This window comes from Pleuronectes platessa, chromosome 19 (genome assembly GCF_947347685.1).
Source record: "Pleuronectes platessa chromosome 19, fPlePla1.1, whole genome shotgun sequence".
NCBI classification, from domain to species: domain Eukaryota; kingdom Metazoa; phylum Chordata; class Actinopteri; order Pleuronectiformes; family Pleuronectidae; genus Pleuronectes; species Pleuronectes platessa.
The window spans coordinates 5424719-5443928 of NC_070644.1; the positions used below are offsets into that span (position 1 = coordinate 5424719).

A 19210-nucleotide genomic window follows, 5' to 3' on the forward strand; every position below is an offset into this window, starting at 1 on the left:
CTCTGAGACTCTGGTGCTATCTGTTGGCACAAGTGTAAGAGTAAATAAGAAAGTGAGTGAATGTACAGTTCTGCCATCTTGTGGAAGTTCTCTATATAACATTCAACACGGTTCATTTTTTAATCTCACATTTGTTTTTCTATGCTGCAAAATTCAAGGGATGTCCAGAGAGGGTAAGATCTAAGAAATCTGGACTTGTTGTTTTCAGTGCATGTGATCCTGGTTTCCTGCAGGTAGTGAGTGCAGCACACTGTGGATTCACTGAGACTCATACACTGTCAAAACAAGTTGGCCAAAACCAGAGTTACATGTGATCTTTGCGACTCACTGCTGCTGACTCGGGAAGCTTATGAATCCCGATGAGGCCCTGGTATCTGTCTACAGAGTATCGTGGTGGAATAGCCGTGACCCTTCACCTCCTGATTAGAGACTACAAATAAGAAACTAAATGACCTCCCTGTCGGCCTGTTGAACTGCCTGATGGTGTGATGGACAAATATCAATAAACAATGTTGCACAAAAGCAAAAATACAAAAACAGAAGGCTCCTCCTTCAACACAGCCATAATCAAACATTTTATTCAAGCTTACCCTCACGTGTTTTCTCAATCACACTGATAACACACTTCTTTAGAATTGGGACTGAGCGGTTGAGTTTGTCAGCAAAACAATGTTTTCTTTGTTCTCTTGTCATAAAATTGTTCACTGTTTATGTATAAACAGGGAAGTTTGGATTGTATAACATGATCACAGCCTACATAAAAATCCATTATCTATCTATTATCATTGTATTTACGACTACAGGGAATTGGCTAAATACTACAGGGAGTTCTACACTGTTTATACTGCAGAGCCTAATCACACCATTAACAAATCACTAACTTTAGGTCTTAGACGTCACATTAAAACTGAGCCAAATAAAAATGACAAACACATATACAATGGCATAGTATATGTGTTTGAATTTCTTTTTTTTTACCAAGTCCACACTGATGTTATCAAAATAGTGTGTAAATTCATATGTTTTAAAACTACAGATAAGTGAAACATGTACAAACCTACTGTGACATCCAGATTGTGCATTTTGTTTGCAATAGATTCATTATTTGTAGATAACTAAACAAGTATACCCGTGTAGTATCAGCTTTTTATATCAGTTTGAGTATCAGCATGATTTTGAAGCTCCGGAACTAAAAAGGAAAACAAAGGGGGGAGGTTAATAGTGGCCGGACGTCTTTGTGGACGCCACCCACTGCGCATGCGCACATGTACACAAACACCGAGAGCAGAGGAACAGATATCAGAGAAAAACAATGTGTTATCGAGTGAGTTGTTTTGTCATTTCTGAACAAAAAGCTTTTATATACCTCTATATACATAATATGTGTCAATGTTAGATTTCATCAGTGCCAGTCAGTGAGTTACTGTCCCTGATGGAAGGTTACGATAGCTAGCATGCTAACTGACAGCTAACAGATAGATAGATAGATCGATGTAATTATCCCAAATCTGGACATTATTTTGTTATAGCACCAAGTCAAGGGCTTTGCACATTGAGCGAAGTAGCAATAAAGCAGATGCGAATAAGAAAAATAGCTAAAAATAGAATGTAATAAACATAAAATGTACTAAAACTGTATGTACTGTAAGTCAATGATACACAATAAAGTACTAGAATACACAGTAAAGTATTAATAATAGAACAACGAATAAGCATCTGAAGAAGATACTAAACAAGGGATGATAAACTATGAACAAGTGTGAAAAGTTGCAGTAGTTGTTTGCATTTAAAGACAATGTAATGTGGTTGGTAGGATTTTGAATAGAATGTGAATATAAGATGTGCACTTTCACAGTTATTGCATCCTCTTGTGTTTGGCTTAGCTTGAATGGCTGCTTTGGATCATATCATAGATTCACATTTAAGTGTTTCTGCATTTCAGGCGCTCAGTGGCTTCAGTTTGACCTCAGTGTGACGGCTCCGTGAGTGATCAGAGGATGGACAGCAGCAGCGCGTCAGCCTCAGATGGGACAGGAGAGTGTTCCATGGGGCCTGAGGACATGGAGGGGATCTGCGTGATGCCAGACTTAAGTGCCATCAAGACTGAGGGCACAAGCCCAGATGACCCAGGCACCCAAAATGTGGCCATGGGCATCAAGTTCATCCTGCCCAACCGCTTTGACATGAACGTCTGCTCGAGATTCGTCAAGTCGCTTAACGAAGAAGACAGCAAGAACATCGAGGACCAGGTGAACTCTGATCTGGAGGTGGCTTCGGTTTTATTCAAAGGTAAGAAGGAAGAGGTTGTCTACCAGTTGTTTAAGCCGGTGTTATCTTGTGAGAAATGGCTGTAACTGATACGAGTCTTCCCTCTCCTTCAGCCGAGTGCAATATCCAGACCTCCCCCTCGCCAGGGATCCAAGTGCGCCATGTTTACACACCGTCCACCACCAAACATTTCTCCCCCATCAAGCAGTCCACCACCCTCACCAACAAACACCGCGGCAATGAGGTTTCTTCCACACCTCTTCTGGTGCATTGTGAGTAGCATCGTTGCATTGACTAAATTCGTTATAAATTGTATCTAAAATGAATAAGGTCCACATGTTAATCGAGACACACGTTTCCTCTCAGCTTTGTCCATTCATCAGCTGGCAGCCCAAGGAGAAATGGTGTTTCTGGCCAGCAGGATTGAACAAGGTAAGCTGTCCTCAGGTATATATATATATAGAGAGAGAGAGAGAAAGAGCGAGTTTTCCTGGTAATCCTGACACCACATTGTATAATATGTTAATACAGCATATCATTTATTAACTATTTTGAATTCCACAGAATAAGTAATTTTCTATGGTTCTAGTTCTACTTGAAGTTCTATCTTTATTTTAAATATTTCCATGTCTGCCAGTGCCAGCTTGGATAAGCTCCACCCACTTTAACATGTATATATTGATGAGGAATGTTTTTTTATGTGTCATGTTGATAGAGACTGTGATCAATCACCAAGACGAAGAGGGCTTCACTCCCCTGATGTGGGCAGCTGCACATGGACAAATCGCTGTTGTCGAGTTTCTGCTCCAAAATGTAGGAAAATATGATTTTCCCATATGACTCAGATCTAATGGTTTTATACCATCAGAGCTAAATCTGTATTACATCTGTATTTATAAACTGATTTTCCTCATGTGTCATTCTTCGCTGTAGGCCGCTGACCCTAACGTCCTGGCTAAAGGGAGGGAAAGTGCCTTGTCTCTGGCTTGCAGTAAGGGATACACTGATATTGTGAAGATGCTCATCGACTGTGGTGTTGATGTCAACGAATATGACTGGGTAAGAATACAATAGTTTTTTATGTTCACTGGACCTGGTTAAGTTGAATATGACCATAAAACTATTATAAGGGAGATATTTCACTTACTTTGTAGTCAGCGTTTAATATAGGTATCAACAAGTCTTGGAGTGATGTTGCCTCTGTGGGTTTCAGAACGGAGGAGCCCCCCTGCTGTACGCTGTCCACGGGAACCATGTGCGCTGTGTTGAAATCCTGTTAGGTGAGGACAAATCTTTTGATGACGGTCACATCTCTGGCCATTATCCATCTGTATAAACATTTATCTAAGAAGGACAATAATTATTTTCATGTACATTTGTATGTCTTGCAGAGAGTGGTGCAGATCCTACCATAGAGTCAGATTCTGGGTTCAATGCGATGGACATGGCTGTGGCTATGGGCCACCGGAATGGTATGTGAAAAGATAAACATATAGTCTGAGCTTTAGGGCTGAAAGACATGAGTGTCCACACAGACTGTTTGTTTCACATGGAAATATCAAAAACTGCCCTAAAAAACCAACAAACAAACAGCCAGTGCTGAAAACTTAACGTCCTTGGCCGAGGTATTCAACTTTTTCGACACCTAAACTATTTCTATCGCTCTGATATTTTCATGAATTAATTATAAGACAGAAAGTAAAAAATACATTAATCAATCAGAGAATGTGTATTTTGCTGCTCAGCTTTTTAAATGAGGAAAATACTTCACATCGATCTGAGCAGAAAACAAGTTGTTGACAAAGCTTCACTAAGTTAATAATCCACCCTGCTGCTAAATTCTGTCCTGTTCTGTACTTGTATTATTACTTTTTTCTTTTCTCTGCTGTTTTGTCCTCACAAACATATTTTAAGCGTCATTGGGAAAGGCGTTATATAAATATAAGCCATTATTATTATTATTATTTCCGAGAGTAAAATTTGCAGCTAAGATAACACAGCTAAGATAACACAGTCACTCTCCTCTGCAACAGTTTTCCCCTTTGACATGACACACAATAACACACTGTATGTTTCTGTTTAGTTCAACAAGTGATGGAGGCCCACTTACTGAAGTTACTGATGGGAATCAGAGAGTGAACTGGGACACTTGATCACTGGTCTCTGGACAATCATGTAGCACGCCCACGTCATCAGCCAACAGGAATATTTTGTTCCATCAACAGCATTTGCATCAAGTCAGCGTCATTTTTTATCGTGTATGATGCTCATGAAGGATTTTGCTGTATGAATTATTAATTTGAACCTTTCAAACTCAACACTTCACATTGAATATGGAGTTTCAAATCTTAGCAGGATTCATGGAGGGATTTCAAAAAACTAAATGGTTAGTTCACTTCTTGTCTACAGCCCAGCATGCACAGCACTCCACCAGTAGTGTGCTGCCAATATAAGCAGTGGAGAGCAGGTTTATTTGTTCTTCAGCTAAGCATGTTGGCTCTGTTTTGACTTCATTATAATATGGGATAATTTTAACGAAGGATTTTCAATTGTGACAGATTTTTATTGTTGGTTTGGTTCATGTTCAAACAGTCTGGTTTTCATAGTGAGTGTTTTTCCAGACTGAAATGCACGTGGCACAGACGGTGAGCTTTCATGATGCTGCTGAGCTTTGTGTTGATTCTGAACATCCTTGTCGTTTGTACTTGGTTTATTTATTTGAAAAGTTTAAACAATGTGTTGTAATGTGATCAAATTCTCATTGTTGTAACTCCCATTTGTTTCTCTCTAGAGTTCTACTAATGTCCAGGCATGTTGTCTATTTTATGACCTTGTTTTAAATGTCCCACGTGGTTATTGTGGTGCTGTTTGCTGCTGTATGTTGAAGTTATTTAATTAAAAGATCTTTATAAAACATACAAGTCGCTGTCATGGGGAGAAAATTAAACAAATAACTGTGTCAATGCTTGATATGAATAAAATAGCAAGAGATAGTAAAACAGTTTTAAAATACTTGGGGTCATATTATGGTATTTCATCCTGCGTCCTTTCTTCTATAAGTTATTGCTAAAATTGCACTTTATGTAATTCCAGCAGTTTTTATTTAAAACGTTTTTTTTATTCCCCCCAACATCTCAGAAGCAGCAACCAGTCAAGTAAATGTGCCTGCAAGTTCTTTAATGCTACAGGTTCAGTTCTATTTATTGAATTACATCTGATGATGCAGTCATGACAGAAGCAGTATAAGGAAGAAAAGAGTTATATTTTTCCATGTTATTTTATAGTAAAATGTTCCTTTAACAAAACTTAATGTTGAAGCAAACTTACTTCTCAAAGATTTACTTGCAAACTTGCAGCATGCTGACCAACTACAGAAGGAAAACTACAGTACTCCAACTGTTACACTTCAACGAACAAATAAGTCATTTTGTCAATTTATTGACAGTAGCAAAGGTTTATTCCAGGGACAGGGGTTTCAGCGAGGCCACAAAGAATTAAGGTTCAGTAACATGGAGGAAACAGATGCACAGCATGAGCCTGACACACCACATTTTATACACTATCACTGACTGGACCAAAGAGCACAACAAGCATTTGGAGAGTCTGGTGTCAAAGAGGTGGAATGAGTACTAAAATACATCCTGCTTAAATACTGCTACCCCTGTGTTTAATACTTCAGAGTACTAACCTAAAAAGTGAATCAAAAATAATTGACTTAAGAGTACGTAAGTAATTTGCCCAGGTGTTGCACATATTACAGATTGCTCACAACCAATAGTTGACTGATTTCACATCCTCTCTGGTGATTTATTAACTTTCCACCTCTCAAAGTAGACATTAAAACATATTGTGCCCACATGGTCCTGTCAAGTTTTGACACTCCGGGATGTCCCATTTCCTCTAGTTAGCCTCATCCTTGGATGCTTCATCAAAATTCTCCACCAGATCTGAAACAACAAAAGATTTGGCTGTAAGTTGACTGAAGTAGAGAGAAAAGGAAAATGACTCTCAGAGGTGCCAGAGCACAATTCAGGAAAAGTGCATTTATCTGAAACATGATACTAGATGTAATGCAATCCCACTACTCCCACTACTCTTTCCCACCTCGACTTAAACGACAACGTGCAAAGCACATGAGGCCCTTGAAAGTACTTCAGTAAAGTTACTGAAAACAGCTGTAAAAATGATGGTGCAAAGTATCAACACAGTTGGCGAAAATTACTCAGAAATCGGGGGGTTTCTGAGCAAGACTCAAGGGTTCAGATTGAAACAATTCAAAGCGTCTGAGTAAACATGTACCTTCAGTGAGAGAACAAAAAGGAAACGTAACGCCAATAACAGCATGATGGCTATAGCCCTTAACCCTGTGTCCTCAGGCTTTGAATGCTCCTATTGCTGAATACATGTGTCATCGTTTGTTACATTAGTGAGAACATGGAGAAGAGAGAGGTCCTGGGAAAAGCTGAGATTATTGTAATGGCATCCTCATGTGTTTGGGCCATTTTCATCACCAAAGAAAAGCAAACAGAATCTTAAGATATTATAAACAATGACGATAAGATTCAAACAAAAAGCTGCATTGCACGATCGTCTAGAAACTGATGAACGATCCTTTAACTGAGGGAGAACAAATCTCCTGCAATAATAGGTGAAGGAGAATTTCAGAGCAAGACTTCAAGGCAACCAGTTTTTACTTAATACATTTTGAAGTAATATTTATTTTGAGTCAGACAGACGACAATGTAAACACAAGTGGGACGTGTTTGCGCTCACCTGGAACATCATCGTCTTCATCCTCCTCCTCTACTGTTGCAATCGGCGCTTTTCCATCTGTAGCTGTGAGAGCAGAAAAAAGGTCTTTGAGAAACTTAAAGAGCAGTTTTAATGTCGGCCAGAAATAATCAAGCTGCAGGTCCTGAGGGCAGGACTCACTTCTCTCATTATGACCAAACGGAAAATTACACATATGAACCTATAGTGAGACTGTGTGTCCAGATCAGGGATTCTTTGCCTTGACTGACGTTCACCACATTGTGCTCTACTGCTTGCTAGAATGCAATTCAACATGTTAAATAAGTTTATGGCTAAATCCAATACGACTTTAACAATCTATGTCTGCACAAGCGTTTAGACTATCAGCTTTAATCCCTGTCCATACTAACAAGCTTGAAAACTCGTCTCCTACACGTAAGCAGTTGTAACATTGTAATAAGAAGGATTTAACTGCACAACAGTTGTTAGCAAAGACAAAAGGATTAGCATAAGTATCAATTGTTGAAACATGTTGCGTTCTACACTGGTAGCCGAGGCTAATGCCGTTAGCTTGATTCCGGAAAGGTGTCATGTGACAGGAGCCGGACGAATGTGCAAAGGCTACGTTGTAAATGAAATCAGCCAATCAGACAGCAGTCATGAGTTTATACATCACTGTTTCCAAACTTCTCAGTTTCTGCCCATCCAGACTAAAACACACTGCTGGAGTATTCCAAATGAACCGGACCAGAAGCGTTTCCAAACGTCTTTTTTAGCTCCCTCTTAAACTCAGGTTTACATAAAACGCCAGGCGCAGCCGTAGCAGAGTTGATGCATTTTCAAACAAAGTTGTAGTAGTGTGGATGTTGCAGTAGTGTCATAGGCCACTGACCCTGTTTGGGCAGGGCCTCTGCGAGTCTCCTGAGGCTCGTCAGGCTGTCTGCTCCCAACTGGTTCAGGATGCCCGGCAGCATCTCTGTCAGCTGCTTGGTCTCAGCGTGGCCGGTGATGGTGAAGGTGTTGGCGGCGAGGGAGGCCTGCACTTTGGGATTGTTGAAGTGGATGACTGTTCCTTGATTTGTGAACATGTTAACCTGTAACGGGTCCAAACAAACACTGGTGAAAACACGGCCACCTTAAATAACAGTGGGACAAGACTTGAGACAAAGGTTCAGAATTACCTCTTCAATGCCGGAGATGTTGTTGACACCAAGTTTCTTTAAGGAGAACTGGAGCTTCTTGTCATCTGCGGTTGCTGTTCGGTGTACAACCTTCTTCTTCCTGCGAGCGCTACCCTAAGGAGACATTGATGAAAACATATTTCTGTTTTAATTCCCATTTTTTTAATGCCCTATTAAGGCACCATTGTGTAGATCCAATATAACATGTATTCTAGATATTGTACCGTTTTGGCCCAAGGTCTGCTGCTTGTTATTTATCATAGTACACTCTCGGGCCCACAGTACAATGTTCAGTACATAGTGTTGTGAAGACTGTACACAAAAGGTACTGCTGCTTTGATGCAAGATATAAAACTGCAGGTTGTCATGGAAACACGATATAAACGTCCTCAGAGCGTTCACTGTCCAGTGCTGCTCTACATGAGCTTAAATCTCATTTCACTAGATTAATATTCTTAGACATTTTCATAGTCCTGCAAAGCATCTAAATTCTTAGTAATACAGTCATCTCTGGTCAGTTAGACCGTCTGTTATTCCAGCTTTTTATTTAAGTTCGGTGTTTCCCCTGGGATTTTATCGTTGCAGTGGCAGTGGGCCAACGTATTGTATCATACTCTGCATGAAGAACTCCTCTCCTGTCCGGAGTGTGTGTCTGCCTCCTCACTGCCTCGGAGTGAGGAGGGAGGACATGCATCAGGGTAATACAGAACTGTACAAGGATAACAGATTCATAATGTGTGTCTGCCATCATCCTGAAAAAAAGGTGGTGATTATTTTGATCTACACTGCCGCTGCATAATTATTATTGGGGGAAACACTGCAGTATAATAAAATCTGTGGAAATTGGTTTTGACTCTCTTGTCAGTGTATTAAAGTATCAAGAAATTGGCGTTAATGGACAAGTGAATACTTAACGTTTTTTTTTTTATTACCTTTCCACCGATGCGGACTTGTGCCTGTAGTTTAGCAAGTTTTTCTTGATTCATAATTGCTTCTTTCATCTGGAAAAAAAATAAAAAACATACATGATTATGTTAGCATCTTAAACACAGCTGATATTCATATTGGCAGCCTCCGGGTTGCCCTAAATCTTAACCACAAATTCAATCACTCTGATGCCAATGAGCCCTGTAAGCGACAACTATAGGGCCTTTTATTTAGGACTGCCTCCTGACGTCAGTGTACCTGATCTCAGCGTTCTTACAACATGAAGGCGCACAAGCACACCTGGTGCAGCAGAAAGTTCACATGCTGACGATTTTGGTGTTGTTGCAAAGATGAGTCAGGTAGAGCACATCATTGTGTTCTTATTCTTCATTGTGCCGCTTTACTGGCAAACGCCCAAGCAGCCGCTCTGGTATCAACGCACTGCAACACGCTACCCGTCAATACTTCTGTGCTTTTTTGTTATTAAGCCAAAATAACTCTTTTTTTAAACAAGCGTTTCTGTGATTATCTATACACTGCTCAGATTACTGATGAAAATTCAAAGGATAAACACCAATCTGCCAAAACAGTAAATCCAACCTATTAAGAGTCTACAGACAAAGCCTTCAGTTCATAAAGTGTAATAAGAGATACATGTAGGAGATGATAGAAACCTGGTGTAGCTGTCCATCGCTGCAACACTGCAACACTTTAGGCGAATTATACACAGTACTTTGAATGTATATAGATTATCACCAGTTTTATATTTGAATCAGGTCACAATATATCCATCCAGATTATATCATCACTGTGAAACTTGGCTAACAAAAGGTGTCAAGTCGTGGGAAACTGGCAGCATCCTGATGACATGCAAGGTGCAAAGTGATGCGGAGAAATGAGGCTAATGCTATTTGAACACTGCACACATGTAAACACACGCACAGGGAGCAGAGTGATCACAGGAGTGCGTTGAATCAACACAAGCGAGAAGTTGCTGTCAGAATCACAGTCAAACGAGCCGTTAGTTTAATTAGCAACAAGCTAACCCTTTCACTTGTCTGTCCGTGTTGTGGACAACAGGCGTGGGAGGCTCAACAACAACAACAAGACGAAGAGGAAACGCCACGAGCTAACAGCACCGCAGCTAACGTCGGGGTGGGTTCAAGTTAACGGCTGCTGACTAACTGAAGCAAACCGAGGCGCAGAAACAAGGTGCGGTTTTTAGCTCTGGTAGCCTACAACTTGCAGGCTAACTTGGGCTAGCCTCGGAGCTAACTGTGAGCCCGAGGACGGCCTGTCAGTCGCGGCCACACACACTGTCAGCAGGATTAGCTTCGCACCGCGGCGGACCTCAGCCGTCCGGCGAGGGAAGGCTTTCGTTTACCTCTTGCCGTCGGCTCGGGGGGAAACTGTGCAGGGAAGAAGGTATTGAAAGCTCCTCACTGACCTGTAAACTAACAGCAGACACATGCGGGGAGCAAGATGGAAGCGAGAGAGAGGAGGGAGGAAGTGACGCAGGGCCAAAAGAGCAGGCCAGCCCCTGGGACACTGCTGCCCCGAGTTAATACTTGCAGGTAACACCTTAACAACACCCATCAATCAATGGCCGAAGGTTCAGATTAGATATGGACATTTTTCTGAGCTGCCCCACTTGCATTTTTATATTATACATGCATATGATCATTATCATTTTTATCTACCTGCTATTTCCACAAACATCTATATGTGTGTGTCTGTCTGTATGTGGAAGATAAAAATCACATGAACCCTTCATCGAACTGATACAGACAGTAACAGGGGCTGATCTCCATCATGGCAACAACGTGGGGTAATCAAGTCAAAGTCAATTCTGCCATATGTACAGACCATAGACTTCTTTAAATGCAGTTTCTCGCTCTGATCCCTGTGTAAACATGTATGTATACAGAACATAAACATAGTACACCGCACACCTATTCAGTTACAAGGCAGACGGTGGATTGAATAAGATTAGTGCATGATGGGTGGATGAGAGTGCAGAAATACTGCAAGGTAAGTAATGTAATGCACATCTACAGGATGTGGTAAATAGCAGTTATGTGCGAAGCAGTTGTAATATGATAAAAGCATTTACAGTTTCAAAAAGAAGAAGAAGATGAAATTAGTACAAAAAGTGACAGGTGCATGTTTGCATTGAAAAGATTCAGAGTTCTTCTTGTGCAGAAAGAAGAACCGTTTACTATAGAAACTTTGAAACAATGAACATTGGTCCCAATAGAAAAAAAGTCTAGAGCCAGTAAAAGGGTGGGACTGTTGGGATTTTAAATCTACGTTTGTTTGTGTATGGGTATCTGTGAAGATGGCAATAGAACTGAACTCTAAACAAATGCAGGAGGGTGGGGGCAGAGGCAGTTTGGGCCAGATATATGGCCTTCACACAATGACTTATAATAACCGTTGCTACTTGGTGTTAATCTTGAAGTTAGTTAGAATGTGTGTGTGTCACATTACTGGTCAGTCTCACACCTGTCTTGATAAGAGGTCTGATAAGAGCAGCTGTCTGTTGTGGAGACTGTAAATCTTTGGCATGCAATACACTGTACTTTAACTTGTTCTCATACCTACCTTTTCTGTATTAAAGCATAACTCCCTTAGCTTTAATCAATATCACACAGGGTTCAAGAAGTTGCCCCAGGTTCTGACAGGCAGATAAAAAGGCGTTGTTTTGTTTGGAGGATGCAAATGTTTACACAAACAGAACATACAGCCGATAGAGCAGGAACACAATATTCTTTACTCCAATGAACAACAACATCGACCCACAAGGAGTCAGCTGAGTCAAGGCTTGTTTATGTTAAGATTTGCCCTGCAACTATCAGAGGAGGAGCGAGACTGGGAGCTGCTCCTCACCATTTCCTGATTCCAGTGCCAAGAGGCTGGAGCTACGCCTGCGCACCATCAAGGAAGACTCCCCCTCGTTGTTGACCAATCAAGTTATACCTACCGTCCGTGCGGTGCGACTCTTGATTACCCCGGTGCTGCTAGAGGGCCAGGTTGTGCTTTGGGTGCCCATTGCTTTGCTGTAACTTTTCATACCTTTTCATTGCTTCTTAATAAATACTTGATTGAACCAAACCGAGACGGCTCTTCTCATATTTGGGATAAAAGAACACAACAGGACCAAGGAAAAACCCAGTTAACTCAACTTTGCAGCGCGGGGTGCGTCAAGGATTACAGCCAGCCCTCCCACCAGGTTCTTCACTATGTGATATGGACTTTTAATGGACCACATGGATTCCTGAAGATTGTTTGGTTGTTTGTTCCTTTTTCATGTGGCCACACCTAAATGGGCAGAGGGTGTTTTATGCCGTAATTATGATGTTTTATTCCATTTTGACCTTTAGGACCTCACCTGTTTCTTTCATGCTGATTTCAAGCCATTTTGCTTTGACGATGTTTCATCTCATGTTAGGATGCCGCTGTTTACCCCTCATTATTCTGTTCATCAGTGATATGAAATTAATGGATTGTCCAGAAATTTAGCAGAGGGCCATGGTTGTTTCAATGATTTTCTTTAACTGTATAAACTTGTTTTATTGACCTGTTGTTGTAACCGTGGTATCTAACAGATAAAATGTTTGGGTGACTGGAATCTTGATACAAAATATTTACATTTATCCGTTTTCCTGTCTTCAAATAGACTTTTGATTAAATTCAGAAAAGTACCTTGGGTACCTCAACACAGCCACTAGATGGCAATGCTGCACAAAATGTCACTTTTATCTGGATGGTGTGGGGCAGATTAAAAATAAAGATATCCGATGGTATATCAAGATATTTTATTAATTTTTTCAATATTATTACACGTGTAAGGTTTTAAAATAGTTGGTTAAACAAAAAACAAGAAAATGTTACCTAACAGTTGATTTATAATTAATTTATACTATTTCAACTTACCTTACTCTGTTTACAACTCTGCCTAAAAACGTCCTCATCCTCTTCAGACTGCTAACTCTGGCAGGATGAGTCTCTTCACAGAGCTCTGTCTCCTGAGCTTCATCTCTCAGGTGATTCCTCTGCAGCATCAATGTCTGCAGTCTCCTCCCATTGGGAATCCCGGTCTTCATCCCTGTCACTGGAGTGACGAGCAGCTGAGCCTGTGTCCTCTGACTGTGGTACGGCTGAGCAAAAGTCCACATCATCATCGTCCAAGTTTAAGACCCCCATTTTATCCAGACAATTCATTAAACTAAAAAAAACACAAATCAGCGGATTAGTCAGGGAAGAATCAATCAACAACTCATTCTATTGGTACATCTACGAATGAAACAAGTGACTTGTGCATTCCATATCATCCATCATGTGGAACAATGCAAGAAAGGGGTGTGAGGAGAGAGACCCCTCTGTGGTGTGAGCCTCCTCTTTGGATCAGTCTATAGGAGGCCTTTGAGGAGAATGACGAGCTCTCTCCTGTCCTGGAGCTCATTGGATCCATTCAGCAGTGGGTGAAGCTGGATTTAAAACAAAGTAGGTGACCGTTTAAGTACTTCCTGTCTCTCAACCACAAAGAAACTTGGTACTAATTCTTTCTTTGGTAATGAAATGGACAACTTACTGTGACCAGGTCATCCAGGCTTCTAATATCACCCACCCACTCCTTGGCTTGGATGCCAGGCCCACGTTCGAACTCACTTGGGGTCTCCAGGAACAAAACATGTTGGTCAGATACTTTATAATTGGTTCAACATTTTGAAGAAGATGGTTAAACTGGTTAAAATACCTTAATCAACCACGTTGGGTCCTACCAGCTTGTCCTCCATGAAGAAGTGTATTTTCCAGCCTTGAGGAAGTCCTCATCTGGCTGACCTAGCATGTCGACAATTCCTTTCATCTGGAGAGAGAAATAAAAAAATCTTTTTTGAAGATAATTTTGTGTCCGAATGTAATTAAATCATTTTGAATACTTACTCCCTGGTACCTGCAGTTGACTGCAAACGGGTGGTTGGTGAGGTAGAGGAACAGGAGCACTCATCCAAGACCCCACATATCAATGGCCTCTGAGACAGGGAGGCCCAGGATGACTTTCGGGTGAAACTGTCAGTGAAAACCAGAACCAATCTAGCTACAAAGTCAAATTCCCCATGTTTACTGAAGACTGACACAATTTCTGCCGGTTCATTTACAACACTAACACAATGAGGGTGGCACATTGATCCTACCTGTAGCCCTGGGTGTGGGAGCTGCAACGCGTGTCCACTGAGGTCATGAAGGAACCACCAAAATCCATGAGTTTCACCCTGAAGGGCTCCCTCTCATGGTTCACCAGCATCACATTGTCTGGTTTGAGGTCTGAGTGGACCATCCCCGATGCTCTTCAGTGCTTCAAAAGCTTTCAACAACTGCAGAAACAATGAGAAATGTTAGTGACAGATGTAGAAGACATACAGGTATGTTACCACTTGATAATAGGTCGATTAAAGAGCCCCATCATCTTTACCTGGTGTGCAATGGGCCGAATCTCAGTCAGAGTCAGCGGGTGTCCACGTCGTTGTTGCAGCAGCTTGAAAAGGTTCATGTCCAGCAGCTCAAACACCAGACAGGTTTCTCCCTAGCCCTGAAACTGCTCCATGAAGCGGAGCACGTTGTTTTTTGGCGGGGTCAAGAGCACCCACTGCCTCAAGCATCTGTTGTGTAAGAGTAATTATGATATGGGGGCTGTAGGTGACACCGCATGGCATCAGCAGTTCTTTTGATAAACAAGTTAGGAGTAGGAAAACATGAAACCAAACTTCAAAATGAACGAGATTACATGCCTCTCTTTCAGCCCCATGCTTGAGGATATTGAGGGACACTGCTTGGGATGTGTTTACCTTTACAGCCTTGACAACATTTTCCAAAGGCCCCCTCACCGCACACCTCACTGATGAAGTCGTGGTTGATGCCGTTGTAAAGTATGCTGAACCGTGACGCCTCAGAATCCACTGACTGCATCTGTTCATCTGTGACCAAGAAGGAGAGCAATACAATGTTACATGGAGTTAGCGAGGGCAAAGAGAAAGCCACCAGCTTAGTATTGTATTTGAGTAAATGTACTGAATTACTCCCAGTCACTGTGTGTTGAGATATACATACCAGGTTTGTCTGCTGTCAAACAGGCGGCTGAAACTGTGATGAAACTCACACCAATGTCGCAACAGCAGCATCACAAAATTCCGAAGTACACATGAAACTTGGATTATTTTCCCAGCCACAATCTGTAAAAGTTAAACGAAATTAATTCATACGATACAAAAACATAAATTAACACAATACTCATCTTATGAGGCATTTTAATATTTAAAGGCTATTGGTGTTATGGCGTGATTAATTAGTTTTGCTTCTTCATCTCAAACGTGAACATGAAGCAAAGACGACAATAAACCTTTTTAGGAACAGGTTTCCATCCAGGCCAAAGATAACAGATTGTATAATGCAAAGATGCCATGAATTTGTAAAAAAAGTACATAATAAAATGTACATAATCAGATAAATCTGCTCATCGCTGTCATTCAGCTCCATAATAATCGCTCCATGATTGCGTCTTGTTACAGATGCTATTAGTGAAAGTCAAGTGCATGAATTTGTCTTTTAAATAATTAATGCACCAAAAATAGTCCCCCACAAGCAGGAAAATACTGTAGTGGGAAAAGTTTAACTGCATATTCCATCATCACCTGTATCAATGCAATTTATAACCCCATATCTGTCTGTAACTTCATATTAACGTGTTTTAGTAAAGATCTGGAAAATATGTGAGTAGTTTGCTTCATTAATGTCACATTGATCAAACGGAAAGAGGCATTTAGTATTAAATTCACTTTATATATCTTTCCCTTCCCTGGAGATTAAATCCATTTAAAAAGGTTTCAAGTGTACTGTCTGTAAAATAATAAAAACTACAGCAATCTGTGGTTTTTGTTTATTTTTCTCTATAGGCGATGTATTTAGCTCATGTCAGTGTGATTGGTCCTCTACTTGTCTGTAGTTTTCCTGTCGGCAGTCACCGCTGCAGGCTCGGTGTCTTTGTTGGTACCTTGTCTCGCATTTTTTCTGCATGTGATACACGTTAATCACATGGCTCCAAACTCCACGATCACACAGTGACACACTAGAGGGTGTGTGTGTGTGCGCGCGCGAGTATTCGTGTATGTGTGTGTGCGTGTGTATGTGTGTGTGTATGTGTGTGTGTGTGTGTGTGTGTGTGTGTGTGTGTGTGTGTGTGTGTGTGTGTGTGTGTGTGTGTGTGTGCGTGTGTTGGCGGGGTCACGCAGGCGTTTAAAACATCGAAGTGCTTTCTTGGTACCCCGTGGCACGGAAACACCCTCGGATCGCAGAGGGGGAATTTAGAAACACTTTATAAGTGGTTTACCACACATGCTAGTGCTGCTGCTGTAAGTGTCAGATCATATAAAGAGAGCGAAAGAAAGGAAGGAAGGAAGAAAGAAAGAGTCTTTGTGCAGTCGTGGCTTTATCAGGCGTCCTTTTTTATTGTATAAATTAATGATAATATCTCATTCAACAATTAAAGTAACTCACGACATGGATCTCATGAGTTCTCTGGATGAACCCAACGATTGGTGTGAAGGTCTTTGGATTTACGGCTGCGACTCATTCATTATACATGCTTTTAAATGCAGGTATATAGGCAGGGAGGACTAATTTAGGGTTACATATATACACTTGTTCCTTTTTTTAATTGGGCTTTAAAAAGTGAGGGCTGGAATTTCATTTAATCAAACCAGGGTGGAGTGTTTCCGTCCATATTGTCAATAATCACACAATCCTTCATCAGACAAAACTATTCGTCTAAAATAAAAGTCTTATGTTTTAGAGCGAGTCTTGGTTGTTGCAACAATTTCTCACGATCACTGATTCATCTTCACAAAACAATATTTAAACTTTATATAAAGTGTGTGTGTGTGTGTGTGTGTGTGTCTGCGTATGTGTGTGTGTGTGTCACTTTATGTGCTTTCATATATATATATAAAAAAAAACAATTATCAATATAGAGTGAATCTAGTCTATAAGTGATCCTGCAGACTCTAGTTATTTTAAACTGTGGAGTGGTCGTGATGCATAACAATCAACAATATACAAAAGCATAAAATCCTCTATAAACTAAATAAATTACCACAAGCAAGATTAAGAACAATTATTGGTATTATTTAGAAATTGATTATGATTACATTTTATAAATTCATAATACACTTTAATTCAGATTTTCAAACAGGATGTTACAAACAACATAAACCCTCAGCCCACCCCCTGCCTACAAACTGCAACAACAGAAAAGGAAATGAAGAAAGTCGTTTCAAAATGGAGATTAAAATGAAAAGAAAGAAAATTCCTAGTGTTAAAAGTGTCAAAGAGATATCGTGACGAAGTGCGTCCTGACTGTGTCCATAAGCATGACGCTAAACACTGGCGACACAACTGTCACTAATGCAAGGATACACAAAAACACAACTGATTATGAAGGCGACATATATAAATGGTTTAAATAAGAGCTATAGTTTGAAGCTTTATACCAGGAACATAAGTCAGACAAACGGTATGTTCTCCAGCTGCTAAACTCTGAAAAAATATAGTTTTAAAATACACTTAAATACCTGTGGATTTAGGTCTGTGACGTATACCTTTTATGGGCAACAAAAAAAAGATATAAAATAACTGTGAGGCAAGTTCACCACTAGATGGCGCCGGTCAAATGAGAACCATGAGAAAAGTTAGTGAAGAGCCAAACAGCACCTGAACAGTTTGTTATAAAGTCACGAGAAATACAGAGTTTTATATATATTTATATTTTTACTTTATTATAAGTTTCAATGCGCTTTTAGGTCAACTGTGTTCAAACAAAAATTCTGCAGTTTCTATTTTTTCACTTAGTGGAAAAAGTGAAAAGTAAAATGTGTGGGAAAGTTGTTTTTCCTTCATAATTCGATTAAACTCAGCAGAGTGTGCTGTTGTTGAGCTTTTGGGGTTTGATATATTTTTGCTAAAGAAAATTAAGATCATGTCCGGAGTTATCTACAGCCAAAAAACAATGGAAAAGTCACGAAACAATTTCAGAGTCAGGTTGGAAATAAGATAAAGATAAAACAAACAGATTTCATGAGTAAACACACTCTCTCAACTTTAATTTATAGATATAATATAAATTAAAAGATTGAATCCCACACGGGAACAGAAGAATAAAATCAACAAACATGAACTTCATGTGTTTTATTCAGGCTCACTTTTAAAATAAAATCCAGACACTCAGGATACATACTTTTTTAAAATATTTTATGAAATCTGTTTTTTTGATAGGCTTGCAAACATTGTAATGGAATTTCCACTGGACACTGATACTGAAAATTAACTCTTAATCTGTTAATTTAGTATCTCTTTTATCAGATTTGTACTTTTGTTAAACAGGAAGAAACCAACTCCCAGAAATAGTCATGCCATCCCCCGCAACCAAAGCAAAGCAGATAATATAAAATTACTGAGATATGCACAGCAGCAGCAGCAGCAGCAGCAGCAGCAGCAGCAGCAGCAGCAGCAGCCGCACGATGCTGCAGAAGCACGGCAGAGCAGAGGCCTTATATCTGGGGCTTGCATGCTCTGCGTGACCCGTGACTGATTCGAGTTAACAGCTGACTCTTTTCCATTACAAATGGCTCGCGGATAATCTAGATAACTACCGGATCACGCAAACCGAGCTGCCTGGATACGGTGCACCACTCCCCGGCACTACACCACTACACATTCATATTAAAATAGCCTATCGTGGGTATTTTTTTAACAGGTATTCTTCACAGTGGATATTTCGACTAGTATTTTGTATTTCCAAGTGCTGTTTCTTTACATAAAATAAAAAATATGCATGTGCTCTATATCTGACATTTTTACCCATTAATACATGACACTGGTTATATAGGCGATAATAAATACATATAATGTAATAAATATATATATAAATATTATGGCCAACCTATACCAGTGAATAGGTTGGCCATAGGGGCTATAAATAACAGATAAACATATTAGATCTACATAATATATCATAAATAAGCATATCA

General features: G+C 40.2%; 2 protein-coding genes across 3 annotated transcripts; one reads left to right on the top strand and one right to left on the bottom strand.

Annotated features, from left to right (window-relative positions):
• The first annotated feature begins 1240 nt into the window (after nt 1-1240).
• ankra2 (ankyrin repeat, family A (RFXANK-like), 2) lies at nt 1241-5189 on the top strand. The gene is made up of 9 exons (XM_053411129.1): nt 1241-1324; nt 1943-2289; nt 2382-2540; nt 2635-2700; nt 2984-3081; nt 3202-3327; nt 3482-3548; nt 3660-3740; nt 4352-5189. The coding sequence occupies exons 2-9, from the start codon at nt 1998-2000 to the stop codon at nt 4405-4407; spliced, it is 945 nt and encodes a 314-aa protein (XP_053267104.1). The 5' UTR covers nt 1241-1324; nt 1943-1997; the 3' UTR covers nt 4408-5189.
• Nucleotides 5190-5690: 501 nt separating this feature from the next.
• btf3 (basic transcription factor 3) lies at nt 5691-10655 on the bottom strand. 2 transcript variants are annotated; one of them, XM_053411130.1, is made up of 6 exons: nt 10576-10655; nt 9134-9202; nt 8202-8315; nt 7913-8114; nt 7042-7104; nt 5691-6215 (listed from the first exon to the last, which is right to left on the bottom strand). In XM_053411130.1, the coding sequence occupies exons 2-6, from the start codon at nt 9200-9202 to the stop codon at nt 6169-6171; spliced, it is 495 nt and encodes a 164-aa protein (XP_053267105.1). In that variant the 5' UTR covers nt 10576-10655; the 3' UTR covers nt 5691-6168. The 2 variants fall into 2 exon arrangements, with proteins under 2 accessions (XP_053267105.1, XP_053267106.1); XM_053411131.1 differs by having other exon boundaries at nt 10513-10641.
• Between the last annotated feature and the right edge of the window lie 8555 nt (nt 10656-19210).

What these genes read in the sequence shown, in the direction of transcription:
- ankra2 (XM_053411129.1), top strand. Translation starts at nt 1,998, where the DNA reads ATGGACAGCAGCAGCGCGTCAGCCTCAGATGGGACAGGAGAGTGTTCC. An exon ending in CTGTGTTGAAATCCTGTTAG is followed by an intron (nt 3,549 to 3,659) that starts GTGAGGACAAAT and finishes TATGTCTTGCAG; the next exon opens with AGAGTGGTGCAGATCCTACC. An exon ending in GGCTATGGGCCACCGGAATG is followed by an intron (nt 3,741 to 4,351) that starts GTATGTGAAAAG and finishes GTTTCTGTTTAG; the next exon opens with TTCAACAAGTGATGGAGGCC.
- btf3 (XM_053411130.1), bottom strand. Translation starts at nt 9,202, where the DNA reads ATGAAAGAAGCAATTATGAATCAAGAAAAACTTGCTAAACTACAGGCA. An exon ending in ACATCTCCGGCATTGAAGAG is followed by an intron (nt 8,115 to 8,201) that starts GTAATTCTGAAC and finishes GACCCGTTACAG; the next exon opens with GTTAACATGTTCACAAATCA. An exon ending in TGAAGACGATGATGTTCCAG is followed by an intron (nt 6,216 to 7,041) that starts GTGAGCGCAAAC and finishes TTGTTGTTTCAG; the next exon opens with ATCTGGTGGAGAATTTTGAT.